At 38.9% G+C, this 21,378-nt stretch overlaps 1 protein-coding gene and 1 pseudogene across 2 annotated transcripts in view; one reads left to right on the forward strand and one right to left on the reverse strand.

The window, feature by feature from the left end:
* LOC139727260 (protein LZIC-like) overlaps positions 1-19,045 on the reverse strand; it is a 39,073-nt gene extending 20,028 nt beyond the window's left edge. The window contains exons 1-3 of one of the 2 annotated variants that reach the window (XM_071638216.1): positions 18,646-19,045; positions 5,485-5,670; positions 2,910-3,045 (exon numbers count right to left, since the gene is read on the reverse strand). In XM_071638216.1, coding sequence (XP_071494317.1) covers positions 2,910-3,045; positions 5,485-5,585 — 237 coding nt within the window. In that variant the 5' untranslated portion in view covers positions 5,586-5,670; positions 18,646-19,045. Of the gene's footprint in view, positions 1-2,909; positions 3,046-5,484; positions 5,671-7,306; positions 7,344-18,645 lie in introns of those variants that run through there. The other variant, XM_071638217.1, reaches the window with a different exon arrangement.
* Positions 19,046-20,164: 1,119 nt separating this feature from the next.
* The window catches only part of LOC139727262 (nephrocystin-4-like), a 78,983-nt pseudogene continuing 77,769 nt past the window's right edge, over positions 20,165-21,378 (forward strand).

Below are 21,378 nucleotides of genomic sequence, written 5' to 3' on the forward strand. Positions count from 1 at the left end.
ACAGTATCCAAGCGGAACAATGCAAGTGGAACCGCATAGACAATACACACAGATTGATTAGCATACACACGCGTGGTTTCCCTACCAAGTTTGGTAAATATCCAGCCAAATGTTTCAAAGAAGAAAATGATAATAATAATAAACAAATATATATAAATAGCCCTATATGGAAAATAAGCTATTAAACAAAGTTTGATATGTATCCTAATCTAGGGGCCCCCTATGAGCGCTAGTATCATTTGTGCAAACTATGAACCCCTCCCTTCATATGACTCCACAAAGTTTGGTCGACATGGCTAATATATTAAAATGACCCATAGCATTGAAGATATACTGTATCTTATTCATACCAGTGATGCATCATACTGGCTGTAACTTCCTTTAGGTATTGTCTAATTTTCATGAAACTGGCACTACTATTCCATATGAATTTAGTTTATTTGTCTAAAGTCAACTTGCCATGATGTGGTATTTCTTTACGGAACACCGAAGGCAGTGTCAAAAAAAAAATATAAGGGTTCAGATATCTCTGTATAACTTGAACATAATCTATCAAGAAATGTGGCCATTAAAGAGTACAAGAAGCAGATTATCAAAAATCAACCCTCAAAGAATAAGCGAGGGCACCACCATCAAAAATTACAGGTCGCCCTTTTCCAGAGACTCCAACTCTCCCGCTTTCGACGGGAGATCTCCCGCAGAAAGCCCATTTTGGCAAAATCTCCCATTCTCCTGTTTGAGATTCAATTTCTCCTGCCCTGGCTCTGTGTCTCCCGCTTGAAATGATTTCTTACTTTTTTAGTGTCACCGTATGTTAAAAAAAAAGCCTTAGATAGCACGAGAGAGCATCTACAACCCTAGAGCTTCCAGGACCCTTAAGCGGGCCCTGGACCCTAGCTGCAAGGAACTTTGCGCTCGTGATGTGCGCAAAAGCGCACATCAAGTTGGAGTCTCCCATTTGCTAGGGGTTTCAGGCAGGAGAATCTCCAGATCAGAAGGTGCTTGGGGTTGGAGTCTCCAGTCTGCTTTTTTTCAACAATAGGGAGCTCTAGATTTTCTACCTGGACGTTAAGACAACAATTGCATTGGTCGTTCTCCTCTCTCCCTGCGTCATGTTGCATAGTAGCTTTAGATTACGTGAGGATGCAACCTATAAAAAGTGAAATGGCACCCTGTTAAACCCACAAATGTAAAAACGCCCACAAATGTAAAAACGCCCAAAAATGTAAAAATACATCGCCCACAAATGTAGAAAATCGACCACAAATGTAAAAATTTAACATCGCCCACAAATGTAGAAAACGCCCACTAATGTAGAAATGATTTCAAACGTCGCCCACAAATGTAAAAACGACAAGTACTATAGTACGTTGATATAAATAGACTCACTTCTCTAGGATAGCAGTGCACTTCTTGTAAAATAATGCGCACGTGTACGGAGACAAGTGCGTGTGTGTGGGTATAGTAGTGGAGAGTTCGGCGGGGGAGATGTGTGTGCGTGTGTGTGGGTATAGTAGTGGAGAGTTTGGCGGGGGAGATGTGTGTGCGTGTGTCTGTCTGTGTGTTACCAGGGAGGTGGGAGCCTCCCTGGTGTTACGGTGTGCTGCGTGTCACACCTTTCCAGCGGGCAGCTGCGCCTCCAGGCAAGTTACGCGGGATTATTGCGAGTACGAGCAGTACAATTTCTGCGGGTGGACATGAAAGATGTTAAAAGAGTTCCGTACTTGCGTTTTACTTGCTAGACGCGTGCCACTTACCTGCTATTTGCATGCCGACCTGCCATGGAGTATCGTTGCATGTACTACTGTGATAACATGCTTGTCTTCATGTGTGTGTGTGTGTGTGTGTATGTGTGTGCGTGCGTGTGTGTGTGTGTGTGTATGTTGTTTTCCTGCAAGTTTCTGTTATTGGGCTGCGGATGAGGACTGACTTATCTGCAAGGGAATCCCTCTGAAGTAATTTGAAATGGCAGAAAGTCATACAGAATGTCTATATACTCTCAACTACCCAGCAGAGAGGCAGTAACTGACCCTCAACATGCACGCAGACGACCAGCGACACTGGCAAATCAGACTTGCGTGCGCATTTCCGGGTACTAGTGCAGGCCAACACCACTGCGGGGAGCTCCGGAGGAAAAAAAAAAAACCTCCTCCCCGCAAGTCAACCCTCAGGCTTCCCCAGACACGGTGTGACAAGGCCTTAGTTTTAGAGCTCCGTCCCCGTATGTTGCTCGTAACTGAAAACGGATCGTCTTCGACAGGTCACAGTACACGGAATACATGCAATTAACTAGCGCGCGTCTAGTAGCAGGTAAGACGCACGAAATAAAGGTCTACATAAACGCCCACTTAGTAGAAATACGTCAACCACAAATGTAAAAATTTTTTACATTTGTGGTTGATGTTTGAATTTTTTACTACATTAGTGGGCGTTTTTTACATTTGTGGGCGCTGTCGTTTTTACATTTGTGGTTGAAATTTTTTATATTTGTGGGCGGTGTTTTTTACATTTGTGGGCGATTTTTACATTTGTGGGCGATGTATTTTTACATTTGTGGGTGTTTTTACATTTGTGGGCGTTTTTACATTTGTGGGTTCAACACACCCCCATATGATCAGTGCATCAAATAGCTCAATAGCTCTCTGCGTCATGAATTAAGCGCACACAAAAATAGCCTAGATTGCACAGTGAATTGAACTCACACGACACAAGATATAAATAGATCTAGATCGATTTTGATGGCGATTTTGCACATGCGCAGAACAATTGTTTTTTTCCTCTGAACATTGGCGTCACAGAAATCTAAAGTTTCCTAATAATTGCTTGTTATACAAAGCTTTATAGAGTTTTTAGTAAGCGGTAAGCCCATCACATGCCCTTCTTGTTCTTTTTTAAAGTTGAGTGCTTACCAGTTGCATTCCATTGAGTTCATCCACAAGGCTCATGTTCCCCTTCATGAGTTTTTCCAGTGTCTTTCTGAAGTCTTCCAGCTGTTCAATTGTATCTTGTTTTGTCTCCTCATACTCATCATCATCTAGATCCTCTCTGTGATGAGAATGATGAAAAAGATATACAGTTGAACCTCTCGTATCCGGACAAGTCGGGACCGGGGCTCATCCGGATAAGGGATTTGGCCGGATACGGGAGACTCAATGCTTTATACATGTACATATACATACACATGTACTGATGTAGCCCATTGTAGTACCACATGTAGTAATGTCTATACTGCAACCTTTTCATTGTTACATTTGGGGATGTTTGGGGATGTTAAAATGTCTGAGGGAAAGCAATATGGAAGGAAATTTGATGTAATGCATGGTTCGACACTAACTTTTTTGTTTGGTGTGTTTTGTTTCGGGCCACCAAAATCCTAAATTTCAAATTTTTGGTGGCCCGAGAGAAAAATTTGGTGTCCCGAAAAAACAACAATAAAAAACATTAAAAGTCCTTTTTTTAATGAGTCAAATATTTAAAATTTATGATAGTAAGAATTAGAAGTAGGACATATCTACTCATAAATAAACTTCAACAAACTTGCAACACTCACTCTCAGGCATTCATTCAGTCCTTTTCATCCATCCTTTGAACAAATTTAACTGCTAATTTCCGGCGCAAACAGTTAAGAATTCATTGACATACCTTTCAAAATATTTTGGTGGCCCGAGGCGGGCCACCAAATTTGCCCTTTTTTGAAATTTGGTGGCCCGACTTTCATTTTTGGTGGCCCCGGGCCACCGGGCCACCGTTAGTGTCGAGCCCTGTGTAATGTATGTTAATTTGTACCAGGTATGTTAATCATGTTGGAAGTAATATGTAATTCATGTGTGTTTGTGTAGGAGTTCTCAAGGAGTTGGGAATCCCCCTTTCCTCCCGTAATTATATTAAAAAAAAAAAAAATCACGGCGAGATTGCGTCTGTATAATAGAGAGATCCGGATAAAGGGAGGCCGGATAATAGAGGTTCAACTGTACATGTATGTCTATGTTACATGTCCAGCAGAGGAAGTGCTAAAGTGTCACTATGGAAAGCCCTTTAACCCGCTGAAGACTGCCTGATTTCTTGTGTAACACCCATTTCCCATTTAATACCCAAGACAGAAAATTTTCGGGTCTGGTCTTAAAATGGGTTAACTTATATCAGGCATAACAATAGTTACAACTGTAGGCACAATAAGCCTCCCAGTCAGGGGCCTAACTGACACACTCCTATCAGGTACCATATTCGAGAACTGAATCGCATCGCCATTCGTTCTTCCCAAGAACTGTAAGGAACTGGAATTCCCTGTCGTCAGAAATTGTTTCAGCGCCATCTGTGGGATCATTTCGAAACCGCCTAACGGTTGATCACAGTGGCTAGTATTTTCGTCAAATTTTCTATGTGCTTGTAAATATCTGTAAATAAATTGTATTATAATGTAAATAACACCAGTCTGCAAGAATCTTCAGTCTATTGAAGGAGGCAGACTTAATCAGAAGAAGTTTTTTTTTTTTTTATAGATGTCTGCCTGTGTGCACTTGGTATGGTAGCCCTACTACATATCGACCACCTTCTTTTAAACCGACCGCGTATAATTCGCGCACTGAACACTTAGTACGCACTTCTCTGCACGCAAAGCACATAAAAATGGATTGGCTTTGAATGTAGATGAGGATGGTGTGGGAAAATGCGATAATTCACGGTTCATTAATGGTTTTAATCAAGGACCAAATTTCGAATGAATATTTTCACCGCATCGTAATGACAGCACAATGTAATGTCTATGGAAGTTTCTAAAAGGCTTCTAAAAAGCTTCGTACAACACGCTGTTCAATACAACTCGGTTTGCGTGCATTGTCAATGCAAAAACAGCGGTCGATCCTAATAACGCGATTTACCGCGGGGAGCTGAAACGAGGCCACGCAAGTTCGTCGGCGATATTTTTGCACTGAAACTTCGAATCGAAAAGGGAACAACGGCATTTGACAGAGCTGGATTTTATCAATCACGTAGGTCAAGTTTTTTACGTGAATTTCAGTGTTAAATATTCTTATCAAGCAAATAAACATTAGGCGGTCGATGAGTAGTAGGTCCAACCCTACTAGTCTTCAGCAGGTTAATGCAATACCGGTATACATGTACTCCGATCCTTTGGCCTACATACTGACACATATCACTCATCCCACATCAAGACTCCATTGCTTCTTTCATGTTTCCAAACAGCAGCCATACTCAGGTGTTTATTGTTAAACATTGTTGCACTTTAAAAAGAAATAAAATATATATTGAAGTTCCCTGTAAAAAACAAACAATTTTTTTTTTTCCAAATGAGAATCCACAGTTAATGATAATGACACTTGTTTCAATACCTGACTGTGTCTTTGGAGTCGCCAACTACTCATATACTATGTATATGAAAGGGTTCAAAACAGCTTAGGAAACTCTGTCACCAGCATGAACAGATAAATTTGCTGCAGGGTTGGCAAAGTATTCTTTCGACCTCACCTGGCCTCCTCCAGATCAGCTAGCTGAGCCACAAGTCTCTCTAGCTGCTCCTCAAGATTCTGCTTCAGCGCCTCGGTCTCACTGCGCCCTCTGGAGGCCATCTTTGTCCAGTCAACTTTGAGAAGAATCCGTCTAGATGCTTGCAGATGATGACTGCCTGCTTGAAGGTCTTGTTGGATCTAGTGTCTACACATTAAAAAATGGGTTGGGTACAAATCAGTCAAAAAGCAGCTACATTGTATGTTTCAGTGTTTGTATTAATTGTCATATACCTTCAAAATATTTATCTTCAATGAAAGTTTTTAAAACAATACTTCGGTTCTGCAAATAAAATGAAAGTTACAATTGTTTCAATTGCAGGAAGGAATTCAGCACAGTATGGGAGGAAATATCAAAACAGCCTTCTACATCACATGAACTCATAAGGATTGGCAAAGCTGTAATCACTCACTCCATCCATGCAAAAATGGATGATAAAATCCCACTGTTACGGATAGGTTCCAAATGCACTGATAATGTCGATGACAGATAATGCGCCCAGCAACACTGTACATGTAATGTCTTGGAGGAAGCATCCATGCATCTTTACAGTTATCTACAGTGAATGACATGTCCTCATTAGTAGCACCCAAGGGGTCTACATGTATACCATTGGTGTCTCAGTCACAGCATCAGATGATTATTGTACAGCTGTAATTACAGCTCTTTTTTGCTGCCCATTAGATGCGGTACCAGCTAAATTGTTGAAATTTAGGTAGCCCCAGCTTTCATACAATTTGTCAGATTTTTCTCAGCGTTGTTATTAACAAATTGTGTCATTGTAAAATCTTGCACTTTTACTTTGTACATTCCAAATTCTGTTTTAATTACTACATAGTGTATCTATCCTTTGGAAGACATTCCACAGTCACCGCCTCGCGCTCAACTGGTCCCCATGGAAGACCAGCTAGTGCGACTGATCATATGGGCTATCCAGCCATCTTCTCAAGTGGAAAAATGAAACAAATAAACAAATAAACCTTTATAATTTTAACCCAATCTCAGTTTTCATAGCTCAAAACCATGTATTTCCATCACAAACACTGTATGAAAGTCAGCTTATCTTTCTACACCATCACCCTTGCCAACACACTGCACTGACCATTCCAGATTTAACCCATTGAGGACGGACTGATTTTGCTACAATATGCATTATCCCACAGACACCTGCCCAAGCATACTCGCAACTCGTCCTCAACGGGTTAATAGAGTATCAAAGGGGAAATGCTGCACTTGAATTATTTAATTTTTCAAGTATTCAAGGTTCAAGGTATACTGCAACTTATCAAGTACAGCGTACATGTACATTGTAGTCTGTGATAGTATGCACGACATAATACCCAATCAGGACGTCTGCGTACACTGTACGTCATCATACCCTACGCAGCTTCTTGGTCTGTCGGAGTCAGTGGTATTGAACACCTTGTCGTAATTGATAGCAGTACACTGTACACTCATCTACAAACATTGTACTACAAAGTTCTAGTACCGTCAATAGCATCACATAGATCAATGACTAGTTACGTGCATGACATGTAATGAGACATCAAATACATATTGTATTAAATGGTCAAATGCATGCCTCAAAGAGTAGAACTGCTCACAATTACATGTACAGGTGTACATATCTTAATGAAACAATGAATGATACTTTACAAATAATCCTCTGATAGTTTTACATTAATTCTACAAATAGATCACTATAAAGACAGCAATGGTTTAATGAAGTGTCCAATGTCAAATGTCTACAATACCAGGTACTTGTCTTCTAAAACCATTTTACCTTGAATGCAAGACCAGCTGACACTGTGTGTTTCCTGTTTGAGATTGAAGCAAGATAATGCTGTGAGTGGTGCATTCTAAATGTGTAGGGCTAACATCCTTTGTTTGCCTGTGAGCTTAACCTGTGAGTCAATAAAATTGTTTTCTCATTGACTCATCTTTGACAAGCCCAGAACTGTTCCATTATTCTCTAATACTAAATACACATTTCTTTGTAAATATATGCATGTGTACTTGTTCATGGTGATGTTTCCCTGATTAAAGGTACAGTGTACTGTTTACTACTGAGAGCTGTGATTTAGTAAATGTTCAAGTTCTAACATTTGATGCATAATATGTCATTATGCCAATGTGTAGGTCAGTTGTATCACAAAACACCCTATAATCAATACATTTTGCAATATAGCCTGAAATATAGGGTTTATCACTATTTCCCTATTATAAACCATAACTGTAGACTGTTTATTCTGGAAACAATTTTATTATTCATTATTTATTTATTTTCTTATTCATTTATTTATCATTTATTGTTCACATTTTGTATTATACTAAAAACACTGATTTTATACTGATCAACATTTCTTACATCATATGGTTGTTTCTATCCCTAACTCACATTTTAGAACTATTTTGATGCACTAAACACCGGAGTTACTGTTTCATCTGCAAATGGTATAAAATAATGTTTAGATAATTATCAAAACCATTTATAAACATTTCCTCGTGAAAGGTTTAATAAAAAAAAAACACTTTTGCACACAATTATTATGTCACTGATCCGACCAGGAGCATGCACTAGCCACGAACCTACTTGAAATATTATGATTCTGTGGTTCCTGCAAGAGTATCATCCGGCCATATGGACTGTCATAAATATTTCCTAGCATTGTTAAAATAACACATGTCACCCATATCTCTTTTTGCATAATGTGTGTGGCAATGCTAAAAAAAAAAAAAAAAAAAAAAAAAAAAATTGTGCATGTGAGGCCACTTGAAGAGTGAACTCAATCAAAGTGTCACAAATGTTGTAATACACACATACTGTACTATCAAATAGTTGAACTATAAAAAAAAAAAGAAAAAAACAACAACAACAACAACTTTTTGCTGTTATTACACGACATGTTACTGATTTAATGTTGATTGCAGCTCTTTTTAACTACCGGTAACTCTCAACATTTTTACAATGGTCGAACTACAATCCCAAGTTCTTCCATTGTATCCTGCTTTTTGTGACAGTTTCATTCAAAACATTCCCTCCCTTAAAAGCAAAAACAAAAGGAAGACAATTTTAAAAGTCTGTTTCAAATGTTTTCCCTTTTTCTTTGTCAGCCTGAACACGGGTGGGGGTAATATTTTGAAAACAGAAAATACCTTTGTGAATCGTGCATTAGCAGGGTAATTGCCTGTTTTCCCATGATCACTTATGAATGCATGAATTGCTCAGCTACAATGGGCGTTGAACCCAAGCCATCTGACTGAAAGGTAACTTGGCACATCATGCGCTTCCGACTGAGGAACATCAGTGCCCTAATCCTGTAATACAATCACATTTCACAGATTGACTTCACAGCTGAAAACTATCCGAGAGGAAGCAAGCTGTATAACTGACAGGAAGCTATTCAATCCTTAACCTGTTTAAGACTAGTCCCCAGTATATTAGGGCAGGTACTGTACCTTGAAGAATGCATGTTACAGTGATATCAGCTTTACCCTCATTGGGAGTAAAACTCCCTCTCCTCTCACCAACTGCTTTTAAAACGACACTTGCAACTTACTAATTCTTCGATAATTAATTTTCATTTCTGCACAGTAAAAACAGACACCATCAGTAAAACACTGGTGTAGAGGTTACAGAGCCAATCATGAATATACACCATCTATAGGTACATGTAAGTACATTGATGTAGATGATAAGTCACAATACCAGAGCTACATGTACCAAGTCTCACCCATTGTGAGTGAGACTCAAGCATTTAGGGTCTGTCTCACGATCTCACGCATGACACCCATTTTTCTCACGCATTGGGAGCATAGCTTTAGGATTAAAGTGAGAGTTGCAATTGAAGGCATATTTCCCTTTTGTCTTTCAAAATAAGTAAAAAAATAGTCACTTTAAGCATGCAATAGCTTGCATCACCAAGAGCTAAAAATTGAAAAAGCTCCCTACCGTGGGAGGGCGGACACCCCCCTCCTCTCGCTCAGTCGCTTCGCTCCGTTGCTCATGCACATGCGTGCGCGCAGAGATGTCGAGTCATGAAAATCTCACTCATAAAAATTTTTTGAACTTGGCATCTATGCAATACTAATAGGCAGGCTTCAGATTATACATAAATTGACATAGTGTTATGCAACTGCAAGGGGAAGAAACGTGGAGGACATACAGTTTGATTATTACTGTTAAACTTGCCAGCAATATTAGACCTATTGAGTAGTGACTTATTAAACACAACTTCATGTAAGTGTATACAACCCCCATCTAGAAATTCTTTAGCTCTATATATCATGATCATCTATTATCATAATCAGCGTAATCTACAGAAAGAAAGAACTCCATACGTACCCCCACAAACCTATGTACACGTAGGACTCCGGGGTCCGGATTACCCTTAGATGACCTCGAGCTCACCATTATCCTAACTTTAACCCTATCCCAACCCTAACCTCTAACCCTAATCTTAATGCAGCCACCTAAAATTTAATCACACATGTAATACTAAATAGACTACAAACAGTGCTCTATCACTTTTTTTTTTCAGTTTCAGCACAGGGTACATATTACGGGAATCTTGCCTACAGAAATTAGCTAGTGTAGCACTTTACTACAACTATTATTACCGGTATATACAAAAGTAGTACTTGTAATCTAAAAAGACAGAAAAATCTGTCTGTCCGGAGTTTTTTATTATAATCTTTTTTTTTTTTTAACATTTACCTTTCTCCTACATAGACAGACGGAAGCATGTCATACATGTCACTGTAGGGGGACTCTTAACCACTGTCCCTATGGAGAATTGGGTGAGGTACCTCACCATTCTCAACAGTGTCTATATAAATTCAGTCCTAGATCAGCAAATTTGAACTTACATGTATAGCAGTAAAATCAACAACTCCTAAATTATGCAAGTAACAATGCGCTCACCAGATGTTTGAAATGGAAATATCCAAGATTTGGGTGAAATTTTAAAGGAAAAACAAACAACTACCAGCCCATCAGTACCATTGCAACAGCTCGTCACTATATTCATGAATCCATGATTAGCCAATCACATGTGATGTACATTTGCAGGTGCAATGGGAATGGTCCCTTTGGCCAAAAAGAGCATGGCTTAAATGTACGTGTACGTACAACTCTTTATGTGTCACGGTGGAAACCTCCTGTGTGCCACATTATTCCTTGAAACCAACAATGTCATAGTTGGAGAATACATTCTGCTTGTCAAATCTATGTTACTTCTATCTGTAGACTTTTGTTGAGCTGGACTTATAGTGAGTAAAGTTGTAGAGAAAATGCCAAGTTTTGTTTTGATGTAACATGTATGACAAATCTATCATTGTTTTTCTTTCAAATAACTTGTATAGCTAAATTACTGTAAAGGCATGACTACTGACACACCAAACAGTGACAGAAACTTAGAATTTACACCTACACTGTACATGGAAATCCAGTAGGGAGCACTGCTTGTTAGTCAATCACGACATAAAACGCAAGCTATATGTGAGAGAAACGAAAGCACGAGAAACACTTCCATTGTACTGTGGCATTTGGCGATTTATTGATTGGTTTGGGCGGGCTTGTGTATTTGAGCTGAGTATGCGAAGTTAGCATACCGTCAACTGAGTCGGGCATGCAAACGTGGCACACAAAGGGTTAAATGGTGACTTTGCATACAGCTAGCGAATGGCGATGTTGCAATATCACCGATATGGATACAAATTTCTGCGATCTAACCTAGTAACTGTGAGTATTTCGATTGCACAATGTGGGAAACTTACATGTACAGTGTACCCCAAATATTGCAGCATGATATGTCATGTCACATCAAACTTGTTTGAATGTAAGAAAGCTGTCAATTGGGGTTATGGTAACGTCTGGTCAGCGTGCAATGCCAGTGGGCAGAGCAGCCCTACAGGAGCTAGGAGGACAGCCTTTGGTCTGTACATAGTAGGAGGGGATTCTCTGAAACCAGATGTACAGTATCTCTCCATGGAAGTGGAACATACAATTTGTACAATGCCAGAAGACAAAATACATGTGACCGATCTTTCACCACAGCCAACTCATGCAAACCTACCATTCCTTGCTGTGATGAATCATACATGTAGATAAAAATGACTTGTGAAGTTCTGTGGGTATCAGTTTGAACGCCAAGTACAGTTTATAAAGATGGACCACATCGCACAGTTTCAAGGAATTTAAATTTTCAATGTAAATACTGAATTACAGAAGTTGACGATCCTTCCTCAAAAGGATAAAAATAGGTCGATTTTTTAAAATCCATTATTCATGCAGAAATGCACATCATGCCATTCACACCAGCAGAAATCTTAACAATTATGAATAGCCAGTCTACTTCTTCAGAAAACATCAGGTTCATCATGTATAACAGTTAGACCCTAAAGCAATTTTTAATTCTTATAAATAATAGGGTAAATTTGAATTTTATGTCCAATAGCTTGACAGTTTGTGAACCAACAATAACATTAGGGCAATTCCATGAAAAATGTTCACTTTGGTGAGAAAATGAAGTTTTGAGTTTCACTTAAGATCTCAAATATTCTAAGAAAGTAACATATATATTTTCATTTTTCACTAGTCGCATCTTTGTCATTACAAAATTTTGTATTTTTCTCAGTCAATGAAAATACTGTATGATGTGTTGCAATGATGCAAAAATTTGGCTAATTTTAAAGAGTTTAGTGTTCCTGTCTCTAAAGAAGGCCAGATATGTCCTAGAGGCCTTGTTCAGCTTTTAAATTATAGTCCAGTGTATATATCAATGGAAAATCACAACCAACTTCCTTAGCATTAATCAGTTTTTGACCCATTGATCCTCAAAGTTGTGTGATTTCTATAACATTTGAAGCGTCATGTCCGTTACGGTTTTTACTATAAGTTTTCATAGCCAAGAGGAAATTAGTGTAAAGTTGCTGCAAATTCATTTTCTATGTTAGGATTGAATCCCCGTGCATGTGTGAAAACCACTTTTCTATACCAATTCTAGTTTTCCTGTAAATGGCGTAACGGGCATGACACTTTGCGTAACGGACATGACACCTCATATTAGCCAAGTGGCAGAAATAACACTGTGGCCCAGTGAAACAGGGTGGTGATTAGTTTTTTGCTTGAGGATAGTAGGACATTTCTATACTTGAGTAAATAATTAAGTCTGCACATCACTCAATAAAACAAAAACAAGCAGACTTTGCTTTCTGCCACTGGAAGACTGTTGATTTTAGATGATCTTGCTACCCTGTTACACCGGTTTGATCCATTCCCACCTCTTGTAATCCTGACAGATAAACAGCAGCTGTCATTCCAAGGAATATTTAGACGATGGAGTTTTCACTGTTGGCCTTCCCTTCAGTACTTAAAATGAGCACTTTCTACATATAAGTACATTGTAGACCACATTCAACACATATCCACCATGGAGTCAACACAACAGCCAGGAACTCCTGCACAAATGGATCCTCGTGCATCCAATGAACATGATCACTGATGATACAACAACAAAGAATCCAAATGTCACCAGCATCAATGTCTTCAATGATGGTGTTGCCTCATAATTTTTTTTGTTAAAGTTTGTGCTGCATCCATACATAGACTCATCTCTATGACTCTATAAATCCACACCTTCAGTGGCACGTTAATGAGATATCAATTGCCAAGAGGGATGAGAATGGAATTGTTTGCTTTAAAGCGTGTTGACAGTACATGTAGCTCTATCGTCAGAGAAAGTCGGTCTGAATGCTTCCTATCCATTTCATCAATACAACTAAACTAGATACCTCTATGCCAAGGGATATACCGGTATATACAGTATGACAGCGCACAGCATTGTACAAAAAGCACAATTTTGAGATGCTATGAGAAGATGTTTATCCACTGAAAGGCACACTGTAATAATCATTTACAACCAGTTGGTACGGAAAGCATCCAGTATTTCAAAAAGTCCTAGTAGATCTCACAAGCTGGTGAGAATAATGTAACCAGTCTGGCAAGCCTTAAGAAGTGCCTAAGCAAGCACTAAGTTGATTATACAGTTTGAACGAGTTGAATTTGCCGTGAAGAAAACAAGAAATACTTTGTTGCCAAGGTGACCACTCTACATGGAAATGGATTATATGTTGTGAAAATTCTCAGAAAAAAAAAGGGGCTTGATCATTCACTTCTAGCCAAGAAAAGAAAGCATTTGTTGACAATGATAAAGTACTGGTGCTGGCAGTGGAAGTTTTTACAATAGTGTATCCAAGATTGGATAGCAGAGGATGATTCTACTCCAAGGATGACATTAATGACAAATGAAAGAACTTTGCAGAAATGAAATTTACAAACCTTATTTATTTCAGATGATAACACTAATTTGATAATGGACCAAATAGTTTTATGGTCCTGTTTCATTGCATAAAAGTTGATGCAATCCTGAGTGCATTTTAATGATGTTGTATTCAAACTTTTTATTTCATACAGATCTGGTTCGTTCTATTTTCTTTGCCTATCCGCAGATATGGAGACATGGTCTTCTGTATTGTACATGTATGCCATTGTGGTACTCTGGGCATTGTACTCCATGTGCTTTAGAGTAGCTGTTAGATCACTGAAACCTGCAATAAAAGGACTTTTTGATGTTTTGTTCAAGAACATAATGTAGTTAGCAGTGTGCAGTTATTTTAATCTTTTTATTTTGAAACAAAGAAGTGAAAATATGGATCACCTTACAAGGGTGTCATGTCCGTTACGCTAGTGTATAATACTTAGTATCAAATATTAGGCCACTAAGAAAAAAATAATCATAGTATAAGATAGTAATATGTCCTATTTTGCTATGGTGGGTGGTAGTAACTGGAAATTTGTCACTAATTGTAGCTAGCTGGTGCAGGAGCGAATTTGTTTTATATTTCTTTGTTTTGTAAATATATACAAAGACTAACCCCCCTAAAATGATATAAATATAAGAAATATTACATGATTGCAGTTATGATGTGTGTCCCTATGTTCTAACCTTACTATGCCAACAATTGAATATCTGCTATACCTTGTCATAAAAAAATTCTCTTAGCTTACAAAAAGTGGACAAAACTGTCATGTCCGTTACACTCGAAGTGTCATGTCCGTTACGCAATACTTTAAACTATTAAAAAAGAATGAACAGTAAAACTACTCTAAATTAGGACTTTATGAGTAAAGCATGACCTAAAGGTTTAATCAAGACCAAAACCAGCTGCATCTTATCCAAAAATTCACAGGAATTTCCATAATGGTAAGTAGATCAAAATGCCTTGTCCATTTTGTGTCATGTCCGTTACGCTCGCTAAAAATGCAATTTCTCAGCAACCAGTTGATAAATTTCCATTAAATTTTCTGTGTACATTTACGTGTCTGATAAACTCAATTAGAATCTTTTGGAGACTCCCAATTTCACTGTGTGATGGTTTGAATCACAAAAAAGTGGTCTGAATGTCATGTCCGTTACGCTGGAATTGACCATTAACAAGATACTTCTGCCATAGAAATGTCGAGAGACAGAAAAATCCATCTGTTTGGAGAAGTTTTTTACTTTACTTTTTCAAGGGGATTCCATGATCGCGAAGCCAGACGTGACGCAGTCTCCGCGGCATATCCCCGACAAGATACAGACCATTGGGGTTCTTTCGGTCAACTTCTGTCTACATACACAGCCTTGTCGCTATACACAAGTAGAAATAGAATTTTACAGCGTCTGATCGGGCTGAACTTCTGCCTGGCATAAATAAGCCATTTACTTAGGCCTAGAAAATCGGGGCACCAGTTTGCTGCAGGGGTCCAGTTTGCGGCACCCCTAGGAATATCTAACCATATCTTCAAAAGTAGAAGGGTATTTTTTTTTTCTAAATTGTTTTATTTGAAGAGCAACTGAAGAGCTTTCTTTTGATACCAGAATCATGATAACTCGGATGATGGGCTTCATCATTCTAATTTAAACCGTCTGTGTCACGCTGTTTTTCAAAAATATGACTTTCTTAACAAAACGTTAAGATTTTGTTCTGTTGCCAGGCAACAACCATAATCCCTTGTTTGTATCTTTATACAAAATCTTACTACGAAAAGAGGCCTGGCATGGTAAGGATCCTTCCTCGTGTAACTGTGCCAAATATTCTAAAATTCATTTCCTTTGTAAGTTTTGAGGATTGCAACAAAGACCAAAATGTCGGGGATGGGTCCGGTTTGCGGCACCCCTATGGGATTTACACACATACTAAGCGCTATTTTACATGTCAAAATGGGTGGAGATTGATGAAATACATGCGATCTTGAAAAACTATGAAATCGTGAAGGATCAAGATAACGAATCCAAATAAAGTCTTCTAACAAGCTGAAAACTACATGTAGTTGGACCATCACAAAATATTTGGTTTTTGCAAAATTTTAATGTTTGAAGAAATCAGGGGATATTTTTGTGTTGGGTGCTGCAAACTAGACCCCTGCGGCAAACTGGGTCCTCTTGGTGGTTGCAAATTTTCTGCATAAAATTTATTATTATGACTATCTAGGGAGGGTAATTGTCCACCATACAAAATTGTGATGCAGTGTCAAGAGGCCTTTGGTACCTCTTCCAATCTAAAAAAAAAAAAAAAAAATTATTTAATTTCTGTGGCCTGTTTTACCAGAATACTACTAAATACCCTTGAAAAGGCCTTAACCTGCCGCAAACTGGGTCCGCCACTCTAGATCTAATTTAGATGGTTGACCACGCTGTTGACTACTGTAAAAGTGGATATTTTCGCATGACTAATTTTTCGCCCTCAGCCCAATAAGAGGAGTTTCGCGTGTTTTTCATTCCACGGAATCAAGACAGTAAGTACGGGAACTTATATAGCTAGGCTATGCCTACACATGTATATGATTCAGCACGCCGTACACCGGGGTACCGTTGTAACCCGGGGTAACGCATTGTATAGCGCCATCTCATGCCCATTATTTATCATGTGTGCTAATCCAAATTCAGATACGCCGATTCCGATTTCGGATACGGCAAAGTCGTCGCAATGAACTAGCACCATAGGTGTTTTTCGAAGTAATTTCTAGCACCACACCGTTTTGTAAACATCATCTACCGTAACTTTTATTTTCAGAAGAAAAAAAAAATCACCGAAAGCCCAGAAAATTCACCCCAAAATCAACTGTATTTCTTCAAAATTTGATCATGGGGGCTGCCATCTTTATAATCTTCTACGCGTGCGCGAATGGTCGATAATAAGAGATGAAATGTGAAAGAAAAAGGTTCAGAGCAGAAAATAATTATCAGTTGCAGACATTAATTGTTGCATAATCACAAATAAGAAAACATTTTTGTGCATAATAATACTAAAATAATACTAAAAAATATTTTGACACATTTTTTGGTAAGCCAGGGTACAGCGCTGAATAAAAAAAATAATTAATTCAACAAAATGGCGAATTTTCATTCGGTACCCCAGGGTACCAAATATTGCATCATATAGCAAGCAAAAATATTCGCGTGCTTTTATTTTCGCGAAATTTCAACACCGCGAAAATTTCCACTTTACAGTATTCTATGAGACCTGGGGTGGTATTCTGAGACTGTTTTATCTCTGTTGTAAGTCTGTTGTAACAAATCGGTATTCTGAACACCGTTTTATCTCTGTTGTAACTTCTGTTATAACTTCTGTTGTAACTTGTGTTTTATCTTGCGCACTCTTTGCCTGCGCATACCATTGTCTTAGGGTATGCGCACGCGCGTAACAGTGGGCGCAAACCTGAACACCCATTAGATTACACGGTATTCTGAAAACTGTTTAATATCTTCTGTTGTAAGTCATGCCCGTGCAAATTTATGCTTCTGAGATAAAACAGGGTGGAAGGTGTTTTAACTCCGTTGTAACTTTCGCTTTAACTTATGTTAGATAGTGAGATTAATTCATTAACTCACTATTGTGGTATACGAGTTCAAAATAAAAAAGAAATATAAAGAAAAAAAAGAAAAATAAAAACAATTTATGTACAGAAAGGCAAAAGATAGCAGTTTGACAAAATGTAAACTCATTCCGCGATACAAAATTTGGTAACAGTAACATTGCAAGTACATACGCGTAGCATAATTATGCACATAGATGAAAACACAAACACATGAACAGAAAGGTTATCGGCAGTTTGTTTTAAGCACTATTCATTTCAAAAAATATCTTTAAAAATATCAAACAGTTTTTTATATGCTTTCACTATCTTCACCAATAAGAATTCATTATCAGTACCTTTGGGTGTTTCAAAAATATTTATCGCTGGGGATGGCGTGAATCCTGAGAAAAGTATTAGAAGTCTAAGGTTCCATGATGGAACTTGACGTGATATTGATCTCCAAGAGATATCTTGTGAAGATAGTGACAACAACAACAACAACAATAATAATAATAATAATATGGCATTGCAAGGGCTTAACTTAATTTAGAAGCGTCAAGTTCCCCACAAACCATGACATTTGGGTTCCTCTTATGAACGCCAGATATCTTATTTTTTAAACAAAATTTCAAATAAAAAGACTTAATCTGAGATAGCTTTGCGAATCCCCTCCCGCACCAACTATACGTCAAAACCGGTAAGAAGGCATAATAATCAAGCTTCTGTTGTAACTTTATTTTATCTCTGGCAGTCTCTTTACCTGCGCATGCCATTGTCCTATTTGTGCGCACGCCAGAGAATGAGCGCTTGTTAAAACGCGCAGAGTTAAGCAAGGCGCATTTGCCCAAGGGAGCAATCTTATTGGTTGAAATGTCTTGGATGATACTTCTAACAATATTTCCTATTGGATATGATTATTGTGATGGGCGTGGTTATGACTTACAACACCGTTAAAACAGTTTTCAGAATACCGATTTACAACTGTTTTAGCGGTGTTGTAACTCACAGACTTACAACACAAGTTACAACACAAGTTACAGAGTTACAGAGATAAAACGGTGATCAGAATACCACCCCAGGATTCTAGCTAGTCTAGCGGTTAGTCCTTACTTAAAATTACTAAACCGACCGTGTAACATTAAATTGATCAGCGCCCACTTTACTTTAAATAAAATTTATTATTTATGTATGCGCTAGGAGGAAGAAAAGCCCGAGCTCACTGGAATGTGAAAAATCACCGTAGCTGCGTATTAACGCTAGTAGTTAGCTCTGTCGAGTAGACGTGTTGCACTGTTGTTGCCCTCTCTACTCTGCTCTGTATCTGGCTGACTCTGCCCGGCCCGTCTGGCTGATCTGACTGAGTCAACAAACTTCACCGTGCCGTGTAGTGACCGTGTGACGATTCGCTGGCCTGTGAGCTGCGCCTGCGGTCGCGGGGGGAGGTCAGCTGCTACTCGTACTCGTGGCTACTGGTAAAGACGTCTATAAACTTGGCGTGTTCGCAGAGGCCAGGCGCAAAGCATCGATGAGGGGCTGGAAAGACACGGATGGCAGCCGGAAGGAGAGGTCGAGCGAGGATGGATTTGCACGATGCAATTTATCTCGCATAAAATTAAAGGAAATAACTCATGGTTAGTGATCGACTGTCCTTTTCCTCTACTGGACTATCGCTCAGCTGCTCACAAACTAGCTACAGCCTCCAGCTAACAAATGCTATTTTTAAGAATATCAAAAATATATTCATCAATTAAAATCTATACTTATAAAAATTGAAATATTTTTTTTTGTTTAGATAATTTTATACTTATTGAGAATATAAAAAACATGAAGTAAATATTTATCTTAACACAAACATTTAATCTCATCACTGGTACTAGGATGATATTTTGTGCACATTTGTTATTCTCTTACTAGGATTCAATTAGAAATTATATCATTCATTTGATAATAATCTTGTTTATTTGAATTTATTAAGAAAAAAACACAATAATTCAAGATATTCTTCATTATGTTTATTTTATGACTTATCATACTATTATGGTATTCAAAAAAAATATCTATTGATGTTGTCTGAATTGTAATTTTGGCTGGATAGAACGGCTATGTACAGCAGTCCTTCGAACTCATGGTGTATGGATATCACGTACAAAGTTCATGAGAGTTAAAATGCATTGGTTTTATTGATGATGGGATCGGGGCGGACGTGTTCAAGTTACGGACCGAGAGGTAGGAAATTCATGAAGTTATTCTGCACACCGAACTCTGTTGACTAAATTTATGGTGTATAAAATTGAATAAAGTTGACGTTGACTCTTGTACATCAGCGTTACGGAAGGACTTGGGAACGCTGAATTCCGTGTGACATTCCCTAAGAATGGTTAAGATACGTGTTCACATTTCCGTTGCAAGGGACGCTCTCCTCTCTTGACCGATCCCTAGCGAGACGAGGCAGGAGCAATCTCTCCCATCTCATCATCGTGTCGTAAAGTTCTACCAACCCGCTCGGAGCGGCTGAAAGTGACCTGTGGCGACGTTGTGGAGAGCTTCACTTTCGCGTCACTTGAGACATGTTTGGCGTTGTAATATTACTATATATAGCACGCTTTAACAGGTTCTCCTATCGTATCGGTAGCGCTCACCTTAAAATATAACAAGCCAACGTCATCAAAAGGGGCCTAACGTTAGTAAATTTAAAATTAAATGGATATTTAGGTTTTACTACAGAGTCAGACACAGCACTGAACAGTATGCTTTGCATAGTTGTTGATGTTGCCACCCACCAATGCCAGTCAATGAATTAGATACGTTGTCATTACGGACATCAGCCACACTGTCGCTACTGTACAAAGTCAAACATGACATTGAAAATGAAGTGGAATGAGTTATTCAGGAGGAATGCCAACTTCCTTCCCACTGCTGGAGAGAGACGAGAGGAGATAGAATCCAATCCAACCAATCCGTACTGTCTTCAGCTTCAGGCGGTCGAAGGCATGCATGTGGTAAGAAACTTTTGTTAAGTTTATATTGTAAATTTACATGTATCTGTTTTGTAGATCTAATTTCAGTCCGGGAAACCCGCTCATGAGGACCGCCCCCGCGTACGAGGATGGTCCCTCCTCATGAGGACCTCCCCCCTCCTCATGAGGCCCCCCGGGGAACGCCTCATGAGGCCCCCCCTTCACTTCTTATTCATCTCACATCTGACGTATAAATTGTCGCAACTTTGCACGGTGATTTTTTGTTACACACACATGTCCACTATCCATGATGAAAAGAAGAAAAAATCCTGTCTGTTTTTTTTTTTTAAAATCGAGTTTTAATCACCCGATGCAGAGCGCCCATCAAAACACGGGCGCCAACGCGTTCGCACAATGCAAGACTGCCGCACCTAGCGGCCTGATCCGACTAAATATTTTCGATGCTTTTTTCTGCGGCTCTCACCTCTCCGCGCACGAATCAGCCTCGTGAAGCTGAAGTCTGACATCTTTTTACACAAATTCGTAACGAGAAAAATTAAATCAGTACTAACCTGATCTTGTCCATATATTCCAAATTACTATTCCACACTGATAGAGTAGGTGGGTAGATGACATACTCCAGTTTGTTAGCAAAATAATCACTTTGTAGGTATGACGAGTTCACTTTCTTCGTCAATTCCGCCCACGATTCCGCCGTTTGGGCGCTTTTTCTGGAATCATCCCGCGACGCGACGTACGTCGCATACATCACGCATCCAGCACATACTAAGTACCAGACTGGTATGTGCTGGATGCGTGATGTGATGCGACGTACGTCGCGTCGCGGGATGATTCCAGAGAAAGCGCCCAAACGGTAAGCGGGCGGCGGAATCGTGAGCGGAATTGACGAAGAAAGTGAACTCGTCATACCTACAAAGTGATTATTTTGCTAACAAACTGGAGTATGTCATCTACCCACCTACTCTATCAGTGTGG

Source organism: Diadema antillarum, unplaced genomic scaffold (assembly GCF_040938485.1).
Source record: "Diadema antillarum isolate AM-2024a unplaced genomic scaffold, OU_Dant_1.0 seq00000124_RagTag, whole genome shotgun sequence".
In the NCBI taxonomy this organism is placed as follows: Eukaryota; Metazoa; Echinodermata; class Echinoidea; order Diadematoida; family Diadematidae; genus Diadema; species Diadema antillarum.